The sequence below is a fragment of the Salvia hispanica genome, chromosome 5, assembly GCF_029641045.1.
Source record: "Salvia hispanica isolate PSC_SH4W2 chromosome 5, Shi_PSC_v1, whole genome shotgun sequence".
Lineage (NCBI taxonomy): Eukaryota > Viridiplantae > Streptophyta > Magnoliopsida > Lamiales > Lamiaceae > Salvia > Salvia hispanica.
The window spans coordinates 25,017,256-25,040,169 of NC_142696.1; the positions used below are offsets into that span (position 1 = coordinate 25,017,256).

At 33.3% G+C, this 22,914-nt stretch overlaps 1 protein-coding gene and 3 pseudogenes across 2 annotated transcripts; all 4 read left to right on the forward strand.

Annotated features, from left to right (window-relative positions):
- The first annotated feature begins 1,351 nt into the window (after window positions 1–1,351).
- LOC148926519 (uncharacterized) lies at window positions 1,352–2,175 on the forward strand (annotated as a pseudogene).
- A 14,133-nt stretch (window positions 2,176–16,308) lies between these two features.
- LOC125201356 (cytochrome P450 71A6-like) lies at window positions 16,309–22,147 on the forward strand. 2 transcript variants are annotated; one of them, XM_089058381.1, is made up of 4 exons: window positions 16,309–17,240; window positions 18,014–18,419; window positions 19,768–21,201; window positions 21,440–22,147. In XM_089058381.1, exons 3-4 carry the CDS (start codon window positions 20,269–20,271, stop codon window positions 22,049–22,051), a joined length of 1,545 nt encoding a protein of 514 aa, XP_088914507.1. In that variant the 5' UTR covers window positions 16,309–17,240; window positions 18,014–18,419; window positions 19,768–20,268; the 3' UTR covers window positions 22,052–22,147. The 2 variants fall into 2 exon arrangements, with proteins under 2 accessions (XP_088914507.1, XP_088914506.1); XM_089058380.1 differs by having other exon boundaries at window positions 18,014–21,201.
- LOC148926520 (cytochrome P450 71A6 pseudogene) lies at window positions 16,348–17,022 on the forward strand (annotated as a pseudogene).
- LOC148926521 (cytochrome P450 71A6 pseudogene) lies at window positions 17,028–18,526 on the forward strand (annotated as a pseudogene).
- Window positions 22,148–22,914: the final 767 nt, after the last annotated feature.

Below are 22,914 nucleotides of genomic sequence, written 5' to 3' on the forward strand. Positions count from 1 at the left end.
GTTTGTGTGTGTGTGCGTCCTGATGCTGCTGCTGCGTTTGTGTGTGTTGTTGTGTGTGTCTCTGTGTTTGTGTCTGTGTGTGTGTTTTGTTGTGTGTGTGTGTTGCTATGTGTTTGGATGATCTGTTTAAATGTAGAAATAGTTCTTTTGCTTGATAAAATGATACTTTGGGTGCATAAAATGATAGGTTCTTAAAATGATACTTTGTGAATAGTGTTTTGTTCTACTTAAGTGACAAGTTATGCTCTCTATGCTTTTTTAAACTCATTGAAATTTAGAAAATGATAGTTTCAGAAGATAAAATGATAATTGCCCTTGATAAAATGATTGTTTCAGATTATAAAATGATGGTTTTACATTATAAAATGATAGTTTCACGGGATAAAATGATACTTTGACTTTATATAATGACATAAACTGTTTAACACACTGAAATCTTTTGTTTATTAGGAAAGAACATTCGTGATGATGATGATGATGAAGATAGAACATTAGTAGAAGAAGTAGAACATATAAGAAATAAGAAGAAAAGAAATAATGATGATGCAATTGATGGTAAGACAACCTCAAAGAAGGGCAAGGAAAAAGTTGTTCAAGATAGTACAGTCATTAAGACAACAACTTTGGCAGGAAGAAGAAGGAATACTGACTTCTTCGTTGACATGCTTGAATCTCTAAACAAGAATCAAAGAAGAGCTGTTCGAGAGATTGGGTTTGGCGCACTCCTAAACTTCAATATAAGAAGTTTCCCAAGAGCATTGACGTATTATCTGATCTGCAACTTTAACCATAAAAGTTCGTCAATTGAGTTGAACAGTGGGGAATCACTGTTTTTAGATGATGAAGATGTTCACATAACTCTTGGGTTCCCGATTGGATCTTTACCTATCAATAAAACCAAATTTCAGAAAAATATCCACATCAAAACTGAAATTGCTAGATTCTGTAAAGGTGGAGAGAAAACAAATGGTGCCAAAGTATGTTGTAGAGCAGATGGAGAGAGACAAAGAAGGTGGTGAGTTGTTTAAATGGACTTTTATGGTTCTCATGGAGTATGCCTTGATTAACACTCCTGCTGATGGAAATATGAGGCCAAAAATTTTAGATTACATAGCTGATGTTGAGAAGATCAAAAAATACAATTGGTGTAGCTATGTCATATCTAGATTGCATGAAACACAAAAGAGGTGGAAAACCAACACAACAAAGATATTTACCGGGCCAGTTATCTTTGTAGTGGTAAGAATATATTTGTTTTCCATTGTCTATGAATCTATTTACAGAAAAACTAATATTTAGTTTTTGTTTAATGTAGGCTTGTTACGTGGAAAGAATTGTCTTTGAAAAAAAAATGGTGCCAAGATGTTATCTAACAGTTAAAGGATGGACTGCTGAACTATTGAAAGAAAGACAAAGAGCAGAAATGGAGAATTCAGCTTTTGGTCTGGGTCATAAGTATGACCGATATAAAAAGCAGCCACATGAAGAAAATGATGAAGATGACGAAGATGATGAATCTGAAGATGTAGAAATTTTGAAGACAAATGATCATGATGAAGTAGGGACAACTAGTGAATGAGAAAATTTCATAAATGAATGAAAGGAAGCTGCCAAAGATGTTAAAGCCTCAATGTTGAAGATTGTTGATGTCCTTGAAGCAGCGCTGGATAAACTCAGGAATCTCAATAGCTTTAATATAATCTGTGATACAATGAGAAATGCAATGGGATTGAGAGAGGAAGGTGTGCAGCATGTTATAGAAAGTCAGAATACAATGACACAGGCTATAAACAATGATGAAACTGATGATCCTAAATGGATTGATATCATGATTGAGTTAACTAAAGCTGCTGAGAGGACATATATACTGCAAAAATAGGAATGAGTTCCCTACCTTCACTCTGATAGCTGAATATGACGACTGTCCTAATTAGAATGAAGAATTTAATCGGGGAAAGGATATGGAGAAGGAAAAAGATGATGAGGTGGAAAACGAGCAAGAGAAACAGAATGAAGGCGAAAAGGAAATGGCTAATAAAGCAGCTGGAAAAGAAAAGGAAAAAGTTATAAAGAAAGAAGTTCAAAATGAAGAATATGAGATAACTTTTAAAAATGATAGTTTAAGTACATAAAATGATTGTTTATATGGTTAAAATGATATAGGTTTGATGATGTTTTTTGGTGGTTCTGTTTTATTTGAAAACTGATACTTTTGCATCATAAAATGATAGTTTAAGCGGATAAAATGATACTTTTGCATGATAAAATGATAGTTTCGGGGAATAAAATGATAGGTTTTGTGAATAAAATGATACTTTTGTTTCATAATGATAGTTTTAGATTTTTGGCTGATAATATGATAGTTCCTGTGGGTAAATAATATCCCTTCAATAACAATTTATATTTTTTTTTAAATGTAAGCATGACAGAGTTGATACCATAGTATCCACTGTCATGGAGGATATAAATGGTGAAACAGGAGATGATGATGTTTTAAAACAGAGAGAAGAAAATTTGAATAAGGACAAAGGGAAGAAGATGGTTTCTCAAGAACCTCCATACGAAAAGGAGAAAGTGGTCAGAACAACAAAGAAAATTGTTGAAGCAATGTGCTCTCCCTACAATGTCAGAGCAGTAAAACTGAAAGGAAAACTGGATAAAGAAGAGAGAGAAATAATGTACTGGTTGATGACAGATGAAGAAAGTGAATAGTAAGTTTTGAATTACATAATTATATTCTTATTCAGTTCTTTTAACTAACATTAAATATGAATTTGAAATCAGTTATGAGGTAGTTTATGAGAACAACATGATCAGAATGTTCAAGATTGATTTCCACAGCCTTGCTCCATGTACATACGTCAGGATCAACATCATAGATGCATGGGTTGTGTTCCTCAACTACAATGAAAAATTCAAATCAAAGGAATCACCGAGTCGTCTTTTCATCAACACCGCACCTACGGTACAGTAAACGAGTAAATAAATAATAGTATTACATTAAAAGTTAAATATATTTACAAAAATGTAAACACGACAGATTTACAACATTACTACAAGAAGATCTTGTTGGACTGGAGCAGAGAGTCGAGAAAGATTTTGCTCAAACTTAAATGAATTTGTGTCAAAGATTGAAAATTTCAAATGGGAAAATTATGACATGGTAAGTCATAATTAGATATACATTACAGAACAGGGGTGCGTTATAATGATAACCCATATTTATGTGATAAGCTAATAACCCTATCATTTTATGGGTCAAAAGTATCATTTTTACTAAAAATGATATTTATACACGATAAAATGATATTTTTTTAGCATGCATAAAATGATACTTTTAATCCATAAGATGATATTCTGATCTATAAAATGATACTTTTCGTCCATAAAATGAGGGTTATTAGGTTATCACCATAAATATGGGTTATGATATGATCACATCCCTTACAGAACAACATACCTATATTTTTGAAAATGACATTTGTATATAATGTTTTGAAAATTAGATATTCTTTCCGATCTGGGCGTACGAACATTATTATATCATCTGCTTCAATCTCAAAATGCAAATGATGGACGCGATTGACAATTCTCTGGTTAGTGAAGAGTTAATTGAGAAGAAATATGAAGATACACTAAGTACTATGGTATGTTTAGTTAAATGCATTCAATATTTATTTGTTAAAATGCATTGAATATAATTCAGTACGGAACATAATATCATTTTTAATCAACCTCATGTATGTTTTGTGTTATTTGAACAGAAAAATTTCTTCTGAATTTATCTTGGAAATGGAGCCAATCCATCAATGGGGAGAACTGTCAAACTGTCAAAAACCAGATACATGAATATGCCATGGCAGAACGATACAAATAAAGTTGATTGTGGAATTTATGTGATGCGCCATTTGGAGACTTACATGGGTGGTCCTGTTCGTAACTGGAATTCGGGTTTAACGAAGAAGGGAACAGAGTCTTTCATAAAACTCTGTGCCAGATATACTGAAGCATTGCTTATTGGAGATACTAACAAGAAGGCTTTTGACACATTTACAATGATACAGAAGAAGTTTGAGAATGACAGCAAAAAAGGAGAAATTGATGTTGAAAAGATGATTAGAGAATTTAAACCCCCTGAATACTAACTTGTATGACGTGATAATAGCGTTTTGTAATAGTGGTTTCGAATATAATCACCCAAGATTATCATTTTATCTGCTGCAAGTATCATTTTGTCATTATATAATTCAGAAGTATCATTTTATCTACTGCGAGTATCATTTTATAATTTTATCAGTCAGAAGTATCATTTTATCAGCTTATATATCATTTTGTCAGGTTAAAATATCATTTTATCCGTTGAGAGTATCATTTTATCAGCTTATATGTCATTTTTTCCAGCTTATACATCATTTTATAAGGTTACTGTCATTTTATTTGCTGCAAGTATCATTTTTTCAGGTTAAAGTATCATTTTATCAGTTTATAAACAAAAGAATCATGTTATCAGCCAAAATGTCATTTTATATGCCCAAAGTATCATTTTATTAAACAAAAATGTCATTTTATACACCAAAAATACCTAAACTATATCAAATGGCTTCAATCTGTCTTCTCATTGACTCTACCACAATTTCTTGAATCATGACGACCTAGCTCATGACATTTACCACACCGTCGTAGAGGCTTATTTGCTTTCCTTATTGCACTCTCCCTCTTTGCTACTCTGCCACTAGCTGATCCTTTGGTACTAACAACGTCTGGAGGAGGATGTACATCAATTACATCAGGTATTGCCATTCCATAAAAATCCTCAACCATCTTCTTCTTTTCAATGACTGAAGGTGTTGCACAATTTCCAAATATATGCTCTTCCAAATCATCAAGACCAGCACTTAACAAAGACAAATGATCCATACTTCCCTCAGACTTTTGGACTAATCGATAAAAGTTGGAGAACAACTTTTTCTTAACTTCCTACTTTTCATCCAAATCTGCAAGATAAAAGATAACATTATTACAATAAATACTATCATTTCTCTGACTGAAAAATAGAATTTTTACAAATAAGGTTAAAAATGGAGCACACGTTCAAATGGTTGATGTTCCTCAGATGGTAGACCATGGGCTGCCTTTAGTAAAGAGCTCTTCAACCACCTTCGACCAAAATATTTCTCAGGAATGAGATTAGCAGACTTATTCTTCAACAAACAAAATATATGACAACATAACAAACCAATTCTGGAAAACTTCTTGCAACTACAGCCGAATGTGTCTTGCTTACAATCATACGTAACATCCCATGTTCTACCATATTGGTCCTTGACCCGATGCATCTTGATGTTATCCTCAACAGTTATAGAAATAATCTCACATACCGTACTTATTTCCTGTTGTACATGTTTGAAAATAGAATCAGTGTAGATTGTAGATGCATGCTTCTCAATAGGCAATTGGGTTGACAAATCAGGAATAGTTGAGTAATCCAAGTAGTTCAATCGTGAATTGGCATTCCTTTGATCTCCCACAGCATAATTAAAGAAATTGATGAACTGTACAAGATTTGCACGTGGCTTTGTGTAGTTTTTAAAAAAGCTATTCTCCGATTCAGACATCGATGTAGTCCTAAGAAGCGACCCCATGGGAAAAACTCGAAAATAAGCAGGAACCCAGAATTCTCTATCTTCAAACATTGATCCAAACCAGTTCACGTCTTCTAATCCATATCGTTCCATTATATCATTCCATATTATATCAAACTCATCAGGCTCTAACAAATCAGACCAAACACATGCATTCAACTCTTTTTTGAAATCTTCATTACCAAGTAAAGATTTGGGCAACTTATCTGACACCTTAACCACGATATGCCACATACACCATCGGTGCCTTGTTTGTAAAAGTACTTGTTGAACAGCAAGTTTGATCTCCCCCAATCTTGATCAGTGATAATCAGTTTGGGTGCTACCCCCATGCATCGAACAAAACAGCCAAACAACCAAGAATAGGAGTCTCTACCTTCACTTGATAACAAGCCAGCTCCAAATGTAACTGGTCTAGAATGGTTATCTTTTCTAGTGAATGGAGCAAAAATCATGCAATACCTTCAGAATATAACATAAGAATGAATTATATTTTCATTCATATAGAAAAGTATCATTTTATCAGCTATGACTATCATTTTATCAGCCAAAAGTATCATTTTATCAACTGAAATATAATCACCCAAGATTATCATTTTATCTACTACAAGTATCATTTTGTCATTATATAATTCAGAAGTATCATTTTATAACATAAAAATGAATTATATTTTCATGCATATGGAAAAGTATCATTTTATCAGCTATAACTATCATTTTATCAGCCAAAAGTATCATTTTATTAGTAAGAAGTATCATTTTATTAGTAAGAAGTATCATTTTATCTGTTGCAAGTATCATTTTGTCATTATATAATTCAGAAGTATCATTTTATAACATAAAAATGAATTATATTTTCATGCATATAGAAAAGTATCATTTTATCAGCCAAAAGTATCATTTTGTCAACTGAGATATAATCACCCAAGATTATCATTTTATTAGTAAGAAGTATCATTTTATCTGCTGCAAGTATCATTTTGTCATTATATAATTCAGAAGTATCATTTTATAACATAAAAGTAATGTAATCAACAAAAAGTATAATTTTATGTCTATTAGCAACAAAACTAATATACCTGTTAGTGTTGTATGTTGAGTCAAATGAAATAACATCTCCAAACATATGATAATTTCATCTTGAAATAGCATCAGCCCAGAAGAGTCTAGTTAAGTTTCAATGAGATCCTATCTCAATTTCATAATAGAAGGCATCAGATGATTTCTTTTGAGAACGCATATAATCAAAAATCATTTGAGCATCTGAACCATCAATATTGGACATAATATCACGATAACCATTTCTAATATCAATAATATCACATCCAACATTTTCAGGTCCACCCATTATCTCCTTCAAAAGTTTGAATGTGAGAGTGGGACCAATATTACACCTGCCACAATCCTCCATAAACCTCCGATGGATAGGATCCAGATTGCGATTGGCCATCAGAAAATGCCTATGCTCATCCGCAACCATTAAGTGATTATGATACTCAACAAACTGATAAACCTCATATCCTCTGCTCATGCCATCTGAAAAATATCTTAAATTGAGCTTAGCAAGACATTCACACCTAAATGACCGACACCTACGCTTCTTAAAAGACACTTCAGTTGATTGGGATGCATGACCAGGTATAAAATTCTTAGAGCCTTGTCTGCTGCAAGCCAAATAGTGTCACTTAGTAATACCTTGAACTGATTTGTTACCCATTTTATGAATGCCAAAACCAACTGAACGAGCATAATGTTCATAGAAACCAACTGCTTCTACTAATGTATTGAATTTCATACCAATCATTGGCTTCAAAGCATCATCACAAACAAAAATGTACATACCTACAAATCAGTAAAAGTATCATTTTATCATAGTATCATTTTATCAGAGTATCATTTTATCTGACAAAACTATCATGTTATGCAGTAAACCTAACATTTATAAACCAAAAGTATCATTTTAACACATAATCGACAATACATAATATAATCAAATAAGAATTTCAATACATCAGAAACATAAACCAATCGACAACTAATATTAATCTAAAATCAAATTCAATACATGAATATGAACACAATCAATAAGCTAAATAATAGATAATGATTGTTACTTTCGTTTTTGTCACAGATTCCATCGAAGCAAATTTTGACAGCAATTGGAGAGGTAATCAATGAAAATAAGAACGCAATTTGAAAACATCTTCCCGATCACAATTATGCGAGAAATATGGAAACAAAATCTGGAGACTATGGAATAATGAACAAATCGAAGAAAATTTGGAGATGTTGAAATACAATAGGCGAGAAATATGGAAGATGAAGATGAGAGAATCGATCTGTTAGAAGGTGAGAGAATTGAGTTCAAACAGAATGAAAGAGTGAATCGCGTTTGGAGTAAAATTCAGAAATTAATTGAGGAAATTACATTTTTACCCCCCTGCGCCTTTTTTATGAAGTAAATCTAAGTTTGAATCTCAACCACAAGATTATCAAATATGTGTGGTCCAGATTTGGTTATAGAGTTATTATGTGATTTGACGGTTATGATATGATCACATCCCTATATATATATATATATATAGAGAGAGAGAGAGTTGTGATCAATGTCGAACCAATTTTAAAGACCGAACTAGAGACCAAATCTGGGCCATTAGATCTAGTTTTTTTGATGAGATGTGCTGTGAAAATTTTTTCGGCTTCATTACAAGCCCATTTTACTTCATTATATAGGTTTATTACTTCATTCTGTACTTCAAATGCTTCTACACATACTTCATTCCAATAATTTATTACATTATTCCATGTATTTATTAAACCATATTAGCACCATGGCGTTGGTGATAGATATTGTAGAGAGAAAGAATGGCACGCGACGGCGAAACCACATTTACGTACTGGAATGAAGTAAAAACCTACTGGAATGAAGTAAAAACCTACTAGAATGAAGTAATATATTCTGGAACGAAGTTAAATCTTCGTAACATGTTAGTATGACTTATTTACCTTCAGATGAATTAAAATAGGCTCGTGATGAAGGCGAAAATAATTTATAAATTTTTGTATCTTATCCATAAAAAACTAGATCTAAAAGCCCTAATTTGGTAGGGTTCGATGGTTCGGTCTTTAAGAGTGGATTTGTGGATAATTGGACTATATATATAGGGAAGTGATCATATGATAACCCATATTTATGGTGATAACCTAATAACCCTCATTTTATTGACGAAAAATATCATTTTATGGAACAGAATATCATTTTTTGGAATAAAAGTATCATTTTATGCATGCTGAAAAAATATCATTTTATCGTGTATAAATATCATTTTTAGTAAAAATGATACTTTTGACCCATAAAATGATAGGGTTATTAAGTTATCACATAAATATGAGTTATGATATGATCACACCCCATATATAGGATTGTGTTAAAATGACAACACCTCTTAAAGTAACACCATACCACCATTCCTAGCCAATCATTTGTACATGTGGACGAATAATAAGCTGCCATGTGGCAATCATAAAAATTGCTCAAGGGTAAATTTTCACGGACTGCAATATCCAATACACTAGACTGCAATTTTTCCCGACTACAATATCCAATACGCTAGACTGCAATCTATAGATTGCAGTCTAGCGTTTATACTATTGCAGTCTAGCATATATAATATTGCAGTCTAGCGTGGTGTCACAGTGTCATTTTAAGAGTGTTGTCATTTTAACGCACCCCTATATATATGGGATGTACTAAGATGACAACTCTCTTTATTGTAACACCATACCACCATTTTAGGCCATTGGATCTGAAAATCGTGTGCTTGTCATGCTGTCACGTGTAAAAACACGGAGTAAAATAGGAAATTTCTAATTTTACGTTACCAGATTGCAGTGTTGTTCATTGAATATTGCAGTCTTACCACAACAATATTGCAGTTTACCACGACTGCAATATCTAATACAGTAGACTGCAATATCTAATACAGCTGCAAATCCGTGTTTTTTTACGAAACTTAATCCTAGACGTCCATAAATGAGATCTAACGGAATATATTGGTGGTATGGTGTTATCCTATCTATGGTGGCACCATAGTGCACCATTATATATATATATATATATATATATGGATGTATTCAAATACTTTTCATATCTTTTGTCCTTTTTCCTTCTTAATCCTAGCCCCACGATTTTGTCATCTGACGGTTAGATTAATGCCACGTGTCATTTAATAATGCACATTTTCATTCTAATAATGCACAGCGGCTAATAATGCAACATTATAGACTAATAATGCATTGATCACAACCATCCAATTCAAGGATCCAAGGGCTAAGATTATAGAGGAGTGATCAAGGTCTAACTAATTTTAAATATATAACTAGAGAATAAATCTCAGCCACACATCTTGTTATACCAATTTAATCTTAAAGGTTAAACAAATTTTCAGATTTTTGTTAAAAATAATAGCCCAAGGGCATTTTTGGAATTGGTATATCAACGTCTCAAACTCAAGCACCGATTTCTCCCAAATTCAAAGTGCAATTTCTTCCAAAATTCAAAGTGCAATTTCTTCCAAAATTCAAGCGTTGATTTCTTCAGAATTCAAGCTCCGATTTCTTCCAAATTCAAGCGTTGATTTCTTCCAATCTTAACCAAATTCGTTCGCAAAATCAACGTGAATTGTGTTGCGTGATTTCTGAACCAAATTCAGCTTCTTGTTCAAATTCGTTCACGTTTGATCGCGACGTCACTTCCCGGTCAAATCGTGACGTTAAGCACATATCAAAGGTAGTTCACTATAAAGAGTACTCTAGTTCACTGTAAACCTAATAATATGCATAACAAACACTTCACTCGAATCATAAAATACTCCATGTTAAGCACATATAATTTCACTGAGATGAAAAAACAGATCACTAATAATATGCATCACAAACACTTCACTCTAACCATGAAATACTTCACTCTAAGCACATTTTACTTCACTAATGTCATAAAACAGATCACTAATAACATGCATCACAAAAACTTCACTCGAACCATGAAATACTTCACTCTAAGCACGTTTTACTTCACATAAATGAAAAAACAGTGCACTATAAGCATGGATCACAAACACTTTACTTTAACCATGGAATACTTCACATTAAACACATTTCACTTCACTGAGTTGAAAAAACAGATCACTAAAAATATGCATCACAAATACTTCACTCTAAACACATTTTACTTCACTGAGATGAAAAAACAGATCACTAATAATATGGATCACAAACACTTCACTCTAACAATGAAATACTTCACTTTAAGCACATTTTACTTCACTTAGTTGAAAAAACAGATTGCTAATAACATGCATGACAAACACTTCACTCTAAGCATGTTTTGACTTCACTGAGATCACAAACACTTCACTCTAACCATGTAATACTTCACTTTAAGCACATTTTACTTCACTCAGATGAAAAAACAGATCACTAATAACATGGATAACAAACACTTCACTCTAACCATGAAATATTTCACTCTAAGCACTTTTTACTTCACTGAGATGAAAAAACTGATCACTAATTACATGGATCACAAACATTTCACTATAACCATGAAATACTTCATTTTAAGCACATTTTACTTCATTGAGTTGAAAAAACAGATCACTAATAACATGCATGACAAATACTTCACTCTAAGCATGGAATACTTCACTCTAAGCACATTTTACTTCACTGAAATGAAAAACAGTGCACTATAAGCATGTATCACAAACACTTCACTCTAACCATGGAATACTTCACTTTAAGCACGTTTTACTTCACTGAGATGAAAAAACAAAGCACTACAAGCATAGATGACAAACACTTCACTCTAAAACTGGAATACTTCACTCTAAGCATGTTTTGACTTCACTGAGATCACAAACACTTCACTCTAACCATGTAATACTTCACTTTAAGCACATTTTACTTCATTTAGATGAAAAAAAAGATCACTAATAACATGGATAACAAACACTTCACTCTAACCATGAAATACTTCACTCTAAGCACTTTTTACTTCACTGAGATGAAAAAACATATCACTAATAACATGCATCACAAACACTTTACTCGAAACATGAAATACTTCACTCTAAGCACATTTTACTTCACTAAAATGAAAAAGAGTGCACTATAAGAATGGATCACAAACACTTCACTCTAACACTGAAATACTTCACTTTAAGCATGTTTTACTTCATCGAAATGGAAAAACAAAGCTATACAAGCATAGATGACATACACTTCACTCTAACACTAGAATACTTCACTGTAAGCATGTTTTACTTCACTGAAATGGAAAAACAAAGCACTACTAGCATAGATGACAGAAACTCCACTCTAACACTGGAATACTTCACTCTAACCATGTTTTACTTCACTGAAATAGAAAAATAAAGCACTACAAGCATAGATGACAGACACTTCACTCTAACACTGGAATACTTCACTCTCTAACACTGGAATACTTCACTGTAAGCATGTTTTACTTCACTGAAATGGAAAAACAAAGCACTACAAGCATAGATGAAAGAAACTTCACTCTAACATTGGAATACTTCATTAAATGAAAACTAGAGCAAGTAGTTGTTACTCACGATCGGAGTCCACAGTTGTTGTTTTTTTCTGTCGATCAAAACCTACACAAAAAAATAGAAGTAGTTAACTGTAGTAATTAACTGTAAGCAGATGTTTTTATGTTCAATTTGGATTCCATAATAAACTATTACCGATCTCACTTATTAAAAACTGTTGATGTTTGAATTTGCAGAATTCTTAAAACTAACTTTTATTCTAAAACTAAATCTAAATCAGAATGAGAAATCTAAATCAGAAACTAGTAGAACAACTTACATTTGAAAAATATTTCAGATTTGAATTCATTGTTCGACGATGGATGGAGGCGACGGCAATTGCAGTGACGGAAAGACGGCGACGATGGATGGAGGCGACGGCGATTGCAGTGACGGGAAGACGACGACGAAATTTCGAGAATAGGTGAAGAAGGAGAAGACGGGAAGAGGAGTGACGGCGGGATAGATTGAATTCCGTAATGAGAAATTATTTCAATTGTTTACCCCAATTTTATTTGTTAAAATTTCCATTATAACCCCGCCTTGTATAGTGAAGTAAATCTGTGATAGAGTGAACGAATTTCTCCCTCAAATTCGAAAATCACATGTGTTAAAACTAGTCCTTGATTTGCTGTGATTTATTCTCTAGTTATATACTTAATGGACACTTGCCCTATATCACTACTCTATATATATATACATATATATATATATATATAGGTTTGTGTTAAAATGACAACACCTCTTAAGGTAACACCATACCACCAATCCTAGCCAATCATTTGTACACATGGACGAATAATCAGCTGCCATGTGGCAATCATAAAAATTGCTCAAGGGTAAATTTTCGCGGACTGCAATATCCAATACGCTAGACTGCAATTTTTCCCGCCTGCAATATTCAATACGCTAGAATGCAATCTATAGATTGCAGTCTAGTGTATTGGATATTGCAGTCTAGCGTTTATAATATTGCAGTCTAGCGTGGTGTCACAATGTCATTTTAAGAGTGTTGTCATTTTAACGTACCCCTATATATATATATATATATATATATATATATATATATATATTAGATTATATGGTACCCTTGTTTAAAAATTAAGACCGGATTTCGACTACGAATCAACATGTTGTCCGATCCAAATTGAAAATACGATCCAGCTTATTGCATATATGTAGTAGTTTTGAATTAATGTGTTGCTTTGTGTTCAATATTATTGTAATTTTGTGTTTAACATTTTGACTTACTTTTATTTAAACAATGAAGGCTAACTCCATCAGGTCTCACTGAAGAAATTTAGAGTCCTTGTCCTATTTTGTACTCCTTTCGATCCAAGGAAGATGAACTCTTTTTCGGACGGCACGAGATTTTATTTAGTTTTATTTTGTGTGTTAATTAAATGAAGAGCATAAAATATGAGAGAAAATAAAATAGAGATAAAGATGTTTCTATTTTTAGTAATGGATTATCTTTGCTGGGACGAATAAAAAAGGAAAGTGGGTTTGGTGGATTGGAGGGAGTAATTTTTATCATGTGATGTTTTTTTTCATTATGTAGTTTTTTATTTTAATTTAAAATTATTAACTTCAGATTGGCAATGGTAAATTAAACATCAATTATGGAACACTGAAGTCATCCATATAAATAACAAGCCTAACCCTATTTCGTAAAATATCAAAATATTTTCAGTGGACTTTGTAATCAAATTATTACTTCTATTGATGATTTTTTGAATTAAGTCCTCTTGCAGGCCGCCATAGCATCTACACAAGCATTTAGGACCCGTTTATTTAACATGGACTTTCTAATTCTCTAAATATTATTTTTCTTTGTTTCAAAGTTTTCTTTCTCTGCACCATTCTCGAAGGAAATTATCCTACTATAAACACTAAATTGTCCTCGAGCAATATCTCTCTTTTCATCTCTTTGCTATGTTCGTTGAGTGATTTAATGTTTTTCCTTTTTGCTATCCAAATAATACATGCAGTGTCCATTCATTTTCTTTATTGGAATGATTTTGACTTACCTGTCATTTACTGGATCATTGGCTGTCGATTGCGATTGCGATTCACGTACTACCTCCGTCCCACAATAAAAGTAATAATTCACATTTTCATAAATGATAAATAGGACTCACATTCCAACAACTTATTTCACTCACATTTTCTTATAACAGGAATATATATTAGTGAGATCCATAGCACACTAACTTATTCAACCCACTTTTTTATACATTTCTTATAACCCGTGTCCACACCAAATATGACTCATATTGTGGACAGACTGAGGTAGTATTAGTTTGTGGCTGGCTGGCTGGCTACCATCCCATGCATGTTATCTTAAAAGATTTTTTTGTGTTAAAACTTCCAACTGAAACAAGCTTAGGCTTACATAAGGGTGTCGTTCGGTTATCATGACTATTTATTATATGATAATCCATCAAGGATTAAGTCACTGGTGGATCTAGGGAGGGCAAGAGGGGGCGGTCGCCCCCTCCGTGTGACTAATTTCCTCTTATCCGAACGTAAAATTACCATGTCCGCCCCCTCCGTTTGCCCCGAGTCGCCCTGAAAATCGAAAAAAATTGTCATTTTCGCCCTAAACGAACCTACTAATATATATTTCGCTCTCTCCGTTTATGAATCCCGGATCCGCTACTGAATTAAGTTCTCAGATTATTTTAGTTGGAAGAGTGTGACCATGACTAAAAATCACATTATTATCCATATATAGCTAAGTAGTGAGATTTAATATCATAATCAAATCTGACATTCTAGGATTGTCGGTCAACTTACAAATTCTTCAGCAGTTAGCTCATTCTTGCAATAATATTTTCATGTCTAGTCAGAGACCACAAACCAAATACAGACAATCAAACTGGGCCTACCCAAAATTATATTGGTCTTACAATCAAGATAAAAAATTGCCAACCCAAAAATTTTATTTAGTTAACAAAATTAGGCCCATATCCAGATCGAAAGATATGGATAAATTTAGTCATAAGGACGAATTTGCTTCCAATGGGCAAAACACAACATCTGCATCACGATTTCTAACTTCACATTCACTAATTAGAGCAAAATTATGGAGCTTTTATTCTTGAATGGAGCTGTTCAAGAAATTCATTTTCATCCTTCCTTGACTGCTAACTTTAATGCATAGGTCTGGTCCAAATGAGATGGACCTATGTTGACATTTATATGGGCTACCTATAATAAATGAAAAGTATATTGTATGCACAGCTAAATAGGGATATAATTACTTCATGATGTCAATTTTTTTATTGGAGAATAAAAAATTAGTAACCCTAAAACACACTCTCACTAATGCAGATTATTTTACTAGAAAATAACCATTAAGGCAACAAAAAAAAATAATACTTAATCTCTCTTATCACATTATACACATCATAAAAAAAATTCTAAAATTTTCTTTTATTATTTATACAAATTATCAATTTTTTTAGATCTTAAGTGATTATTTTGTGCAAAAATGTACGCCATAAAAAAAAACCCATGCAAATTATTTTCTGAAAATTTTAAATTTAAAATTTAGAATATATAATTTCCACAAAATAAATTTCAATATCCACCTGCTTGGCTTTTACGAAGTCCACTAATAAATAGAGAGCGATAATTATTTTTTTTCTTTTATAAATAGGCCAAAAAGAAAATTGTGGTAATTTTTTTTTGGACGGATTGGCACTAGTCCATGCGACCCGAGCTTGCATGCAGTGGACAGTGGTCCACTTTTGGTGTCCCACTTCACGTATAAATTTTACTAATTTTGGCAAGTTCTTTTTTTTTTTTTTTTCTATTAATTTAAAATTTGTATACTCTCATTGGTTGAATTTTGTACGTTTGCACCGACTTTTGCCAATGTAAAAATAATTTTTACAATAAACGTTGTTAAATGTTGAGACAGTAGATGAAACATCAATTAGATAATTGTGGCCTCTGGGATACTCAATCTCATCCTCACATTCAGTCCTTATAATATCATGATATTTTTAGCTAATCAAAATTTTATTTTATATTACAGTGTATATGAATAAACACCATAGCAAAGTTATCTATCCGCAAAACAAAAAATGGATTCCGTTTCACATTTGTTGGCCGTGCTACTCTCCACGTCTCTCTTCCTCTTCTTCCTCCACAAATGGCGCCGCGGTCCTTCTCCAAAGTCCCGGAGAAGGTTGCCTCCGTCTCCACCTAAACTCCCGTTAATTGGAAACCTCCACCAGCTGGGCTCAAGCCCCCATAGATCTCTCCAGCCTCTCTCCCGCCGCTACGGCCCCCTCATGCTGCTCCACTTCGGCAAGCTCCCCGTCCTCATCGCCTCCTCGGCTGATGATGCGTGTGAGATCATGAAAAACCAGGACCTGGTCTTCTCAAACAGGCCCCAACTCAGCATCCCCAGCCGGCTTTTCTACAACAGCCGAGATGTGGCCTTTGCACCGTATGGAGAGTACTGGCGGCAAAGCCGCAGCATATGCGTGCTTCATCTGCTGAGCAACAAAAGGGATCAGTCTTATCGTAGCGTGAGGGAGGAAGAGACTTCGCTCATGGTCGACAAGATTAGAAAATTGGATGCTTCCTCGAAGCCCGTGAACTTGAGCGAGGTCATTTACGCTATGACGAACGACGTGATTTCTAGGGTGGCTCTGGGGAAGAAGTATGGTTTAGAGAGTGATTTCAAGGAGACGTTTGCTAAGTTTGGGGAGCTGCTGGGGTTTTACCTTTATGGGAGTACATTCCATGGCTGAGATGGATGAGAAGGTTTGATGGTTTGGATAAGAGAGTAGAAAGAGCTGTTGAGAAGATGGATAGGTTTTTGGAGGTTGTGATTCAAGAACATAGAGTTAGGGAGAGGAGAGAGGGAGATAATGGTGAGCTGGATTTTGTGGACATATTGCTTGATTTTCAGAGAGAGAATGCAAGTCGCACCCCTATTGAAGATGACACTATCAAAGCTATTATCCTGGTATTAATACTTCTCTTATAACTTGATAAAGAGAAAAAATATTTAACGCGATTCATGTAAATCAATTAGTAAGAGTTTAGAGTTTAAAGTAAATTTGGAAGTTACAAGTTGAATTAACTAATGACCTCCCCATGTCCCTGAAATTTGTCATTTTTTTTTATTTTCGTTCGCTCCTAAAAATTTGTTATCTTTCACTTTTACTTTTTTTGATAATGAACATCACGTTCCGCTAACTCATTCTCACTCAAATTTAATTATAAACTTAATATATAAAAATAGGATCCACATGCCATTAACTTTTTTCAGCTCATTTTTTATTACATTTCTTAAAACTCATTCCAAGTCAAATAGTGACATTATAAGGTACAGATGGAGTAAAAACTACAGTGTATTGTCAATATTCATTTGTGGCGATAATGGAACTTTTTTATGGTATATATATATTTGAGTAAAAAGTAATACTCCCCCCGTCCCACAGAAATAGACCATATTTCATTTTTTGTCTATCTCGTACAAATAGTCCATATTCCATTTATAACAATTGTTTTTTTCTTCTCTTTTACTTTTTTATTTATGGTCCTCACTATATATTACACAATTTCAACTATTTTTTCTCCTTCTCTCTTACTTTACCAATTATGCATGAAAACCCTTAGCAATACCAAATGGCATATTTCTATGCGACGAATGAAGTATATCAATCTATTATTAGTGGAGTACTAATGTTTTGGCTTTGCTGATTTCTTCATTTTCCTAAATTATTTTTGATGCAGGAACTGATACTGTATTTACAAGATATGTTTGCTGCTAGAACTGATACTACATTTACTGCTCTTGAATGGGCTGTCATAGAGCTCATAAGAAATCCGTCAACCATTAAAACTTTGCAAAATGAAGTGAGAGAAGTAGTCAGAAGCAAGGAAGAAATTGATGAGCAAGACTTGGAGAAAATGCTTTATCTAAAGGCTGTGTTGAAGGAGAGTCTAAGATCGCATACACCAGTCTCATTGCTAGTTCCTCGTGAACTAACTCAAGACGCAAAAGTATTGAGCTACGATGTCGCATCTGGTACACGTGTGATGATCAATGTTTGGGAGATTTCTCGGGACCCATCATTGTGGGAAAAACTCGAGGAATTTCGTCCGATGAGGTTCCTTGAGTCGAGTATAGACTTTAGAGGTATGCATTTTGAGTTGATCCCGTTTGGGGATGCCCTGGTGTTACTTATAACTTCTTATTACCAAATCAAACCATTGAAATACTTTATGAATCTATATTTTTATTAGTATACACATATAATTTGGTTATACTATTCATATTTTAGTTAAATATTTTTTAAAAATATTTAATACTCCGTACTACATTTTAAGTAGTACTACTATTAATTATTATAAAATACTTATTTTATGTAATTTTTATTGCATCTTATTAATTTTATATCAAAATAAACATTTGAAATATTTATGGAGTTTAAATATTAAATATTTGATGTAGTATTAATTTTTTAATTTTATATATTTAATTAATATATTAATTAATTTAATTTTACAAATTATATTAATTTTTTTAATATTTATTTCTAACTTCTTATTACCAAATCAAACCATTGAAATACTTTCTCAATCTATATTTTTATTAGTATACACATATAATTTTGTTATACTATTCATATTTTAGTTAAATATTTTTTAAAAATATTTGATACTCCGTACTACATTTTAAGTAGTACTACTATTGATTATTATAAAATACTTATTTTATGTAATTTTTATTGCATCTTATTAATTGTATATCAAAACAAAAATTTGAAATATCTATGGAGTTTAAATATTAAATATTTAATGTAGTATTAATTTTTATTTTTATATTTTTAATTAATATATTAATTAATTTAATTTTTCAAATTATATTAATTTTTTAAATATTTATTTCCGCCCCTTCCATACTCAGGTTCTGGATCCGCCACTGCCTGTAACTAAAATACTCTCACAACTCTGTTTTAGACTAATTTAGTGAATAGACTAATCATGTGATAATCATAGCCACCCTATAAGGGGTATTTAGTGAATAGACTAATTTTTTTCTTACCCATTTATTTATATATAGAGTAAAGGCCAAAATTGTTCCTAAACATATGTCCATTTTATGATTTTGGTCCTATACTTTATCTTTTGAATTTTTGCATCCTTAACATTTCAACTCATGTCACAATTAATCCTATACTAATAATTTCGTCAATTTTTAAATGGTTTTAACCCGATTTTAAATGATTGTGAATGTTGGAAAAGAAAATCAGGGATAAATGTAGGAACGAATTGGGGCTAGTGCGCCTTATAGTCCATGCATTGGAACTTTATGACTTACCTTTCCATGTACATGGGTCATGAAAATTAAACAATAAATATAGCACTTTATTTAGTGTGGATGATAGATAAGAAATAGTTTAAACCATATGATTTTGAGTTTGAAATTTAAAACTGATAAATGAAATCTAATTAAGATAAAAGCACTCACAATGCCATCACAGGGTCTGAGGTGCATACCTTGTCATCGACCACTGGCGAGTGATCTTGACCGCACGATGAAAGCCAATCCGGTCATGCCATGTGGGACATACATCCGCCTAATTTTGAACTGTTTCCTTTTTTACTTTTGACTTTTATAGTTTTGGATTAAATATTTTCTATTATTTCTAAAATAGTCGTTGGTAACATGACCAGATGAATTCTGAGAATACTAGACGAGACAGTTTTATACTCGGTAAAAAATTAGTTTACTAATCTCCAAGGTCTCATCAAAGAAATTGTCTAATTTTACTATTTAATATTTTTTCTTTGAATTATTTAATTTGATGTATTAATTTGAAATTATTAAATTCATAGCGTGGAGAATTAAACATCAATTATGGAACATTGAATCTCAACCATATATTTAGAAAAATATCAAGATATTTTCAGTGGACTTTCGAATCAAATTATTAATTCAGTTGACTTTCTAACTGAATGAATCTACAAAACACCCTTTTTCCATGGGCTTCTCCTCACACATTGGTCTCTCCAAACCAAAAATGATTTCTATCTCACATTTCTTTGTTGTGGTACTCTCCACATTTCTCTTCCTCTTCTTCCTCCACAAATGGCGCCGTAGTAATTCTCCAGAGCCCCGGAAACGCCTGCCTCCGTCTCCACCAAAGCTCCCGTTCCTCGGAAACCTCCACCAGCTGGGCTCAGCCCCCCACAGATCCCTCCAATCACTCTCCCGCCGCCACGGTTCCCTCATGCTGCTCCACTTTGGCAAAGTCCCCGTTCTTATCGCCTCCTCGGCTGAGGCTGCGCGTGAGATCATGAAAAACCAGGACCTGATCTTCTCAAATAGGCCCCAACTCAGCATCGCGAGCAGGCTGTTCTACAACAACCAGGACGTGGCGTTCGCACCGTATGGGGAACACTGGCGGCAGAACCGCAGCATATGCGTGCTTCATCTGCTGAGCAGCAAAAGGGTTCAGTCCTATCGCCGCGTGAGGGAGGAAGAGACTTCCCTCATGGTCGACAAGATCAGAAGGTTGGGTGCTTCTTCAAAGCCTGTGAACTTGAGCGACGTCATGGCGTCGCTGACGAATGACGTGATCTGCAGAGTGGCGCTGGGGAAGAAGTATGGTTTAGGGAGTGAATTCAAGAAGACGTTTGCTGAGTTTGGGGAGCTGTTGGGGGTTGTACCTTTGTGGGAATACATTCCATGTTTGAGTTGGACTAGAAGGTTTGATGGTTTGGATAAGAGAGTAGAAAGAGTGGCTAAGGAGATGGATAAGTTTCTGGAATCTGTGCTTCAAGAACATAGGGTTAGAGAGAGGAGAGAGGATGATGGTGGTGAGCTGGATTTTGTGGACATATTGCTTGATTTTCAGAGAGAGAATGCAAGTCGCACCCCTATTGAAGATGACACTATCAAAGGCATCGTCTTGGTATGAATACTTTTCTTTTACAATATGTATGTTTTTTTGGTTTTCCTATAGAAATCTCATTTGTTTTCTTATAGAAATACTTCGATATGCTGTACTGTGGCAATTGCTAAAAAATACTAGTAATTAGGAGTTCACCGATTTATATTTTTCTTACTGACAAATATTCTTATATAGTTTCTTAAACCCTGGTATCTTCTTATTATTGCTGCCCCTGTTTGATTGTATATTTCTATTGCAGAATATGTTTGGTGCGGGAACTGATACTACATTTACAGTTCTTGAGTGGGCAATGGCGGAGCTCATAAGAAATCCAGAAGCCATGAAAACTTTGCAAAATGAAGTGAGAGAAGTAGCTGGAAGTAAGGATGAAATTGATGAGCAAGACTTGGAGAATATGCCTTATCTAAAAGCAGTGATGAAGGAGAGTCTAAGGTTGCATTCGCCGATCCCATTGTTGGTCCCTCATGAATTAACTCAAGACACTAGAGTATTGGGCTATGACGTCGCATCTGGCACGCGTGTGATGATTAATGTTTGGGCGATTTCTAGGGATCCTTCATTGTGGAAATATACTGAGGAATTTCGCCCGGAGAGATTCCTTGGAATGGGCATAGACTTTAGAGGTCTGCATTTTGAGTTGACTCCGTTTGGGGCAGGTAGGAGGGGTTGCCCAGGTATTACATTCGCGGTGGCAGTGGATGAGCTTGCCTTAGCCAAGTTGGTACACAAGTTCGATTTTAGATTGCCTAACGGAATGAAAATGAAGGAGTTAGATGTGAGTGAATCTAGTGGAATCACAATCCATAAAAAGTGTCCTTTGATTGTTGTAGCTACTCCACATGATTGTTAGGTCCTTCCATTTTAATGTGATTATAATCTTTTATGTATATATATAAGATTATATAGTACCAGTGTTTATAAAATAAGACTGGATTTCGAATGCGAATCAACATGTTGTCGGATCCAATTTGAACATAAAATCCGTCTAATAATTAAGCCATCAGTAAGATTAATGCATTCATGTATATAGTTTTGAATTAATGTGTTGTTTGTGTTCAATATTACTGTAATTTTTTGCTAAGCATTTGCAGTCGTAAATAGTTCATTTACAAATAGTACAAATAGTTCATGAAGACGTAGAATATATTTTGGGGGTCTCAATGAAGGAGTGGTTTGTAGTACCGGAATATGAAGCAGATGCCAAGCTAGAATATTATTTTGGCCAAGAAAAAGACATAGAAAAAAATTATCTAGGACAAAAACTAAAAGACCGAAAATTTTGATATTTGAAATAGGGACATTTATTGAATAGATTAAATATATTTTCTTATTGGTTTATTTTTTATGATAAATTTACAATTACATCTTATTTAATGAATATTAATTTATTGTTAAAAGTTTATATTTTCTCAAAAATTAAAATATTTCTATTTAAATGGTGTGAAAGTTGGAAAATAAAATCAGCTTAATTGTACGTACAAATTTGACTATAGGGGTACGTTAGAATGATAACCATATTTATGGTGATAATCTAATAACCTATCATTTTATGGGTCAAAAAAATCATTTTTACTAAAAATGATATTTATACACTATAAAATGATATTTTTTCAGTATGCATAAAATGATATTATGTTCTATAAAATGATATATTTCGTCAATAGAATGATAGGTTATTAGGTTATCACCATAAATATGGGTTATCATATGATC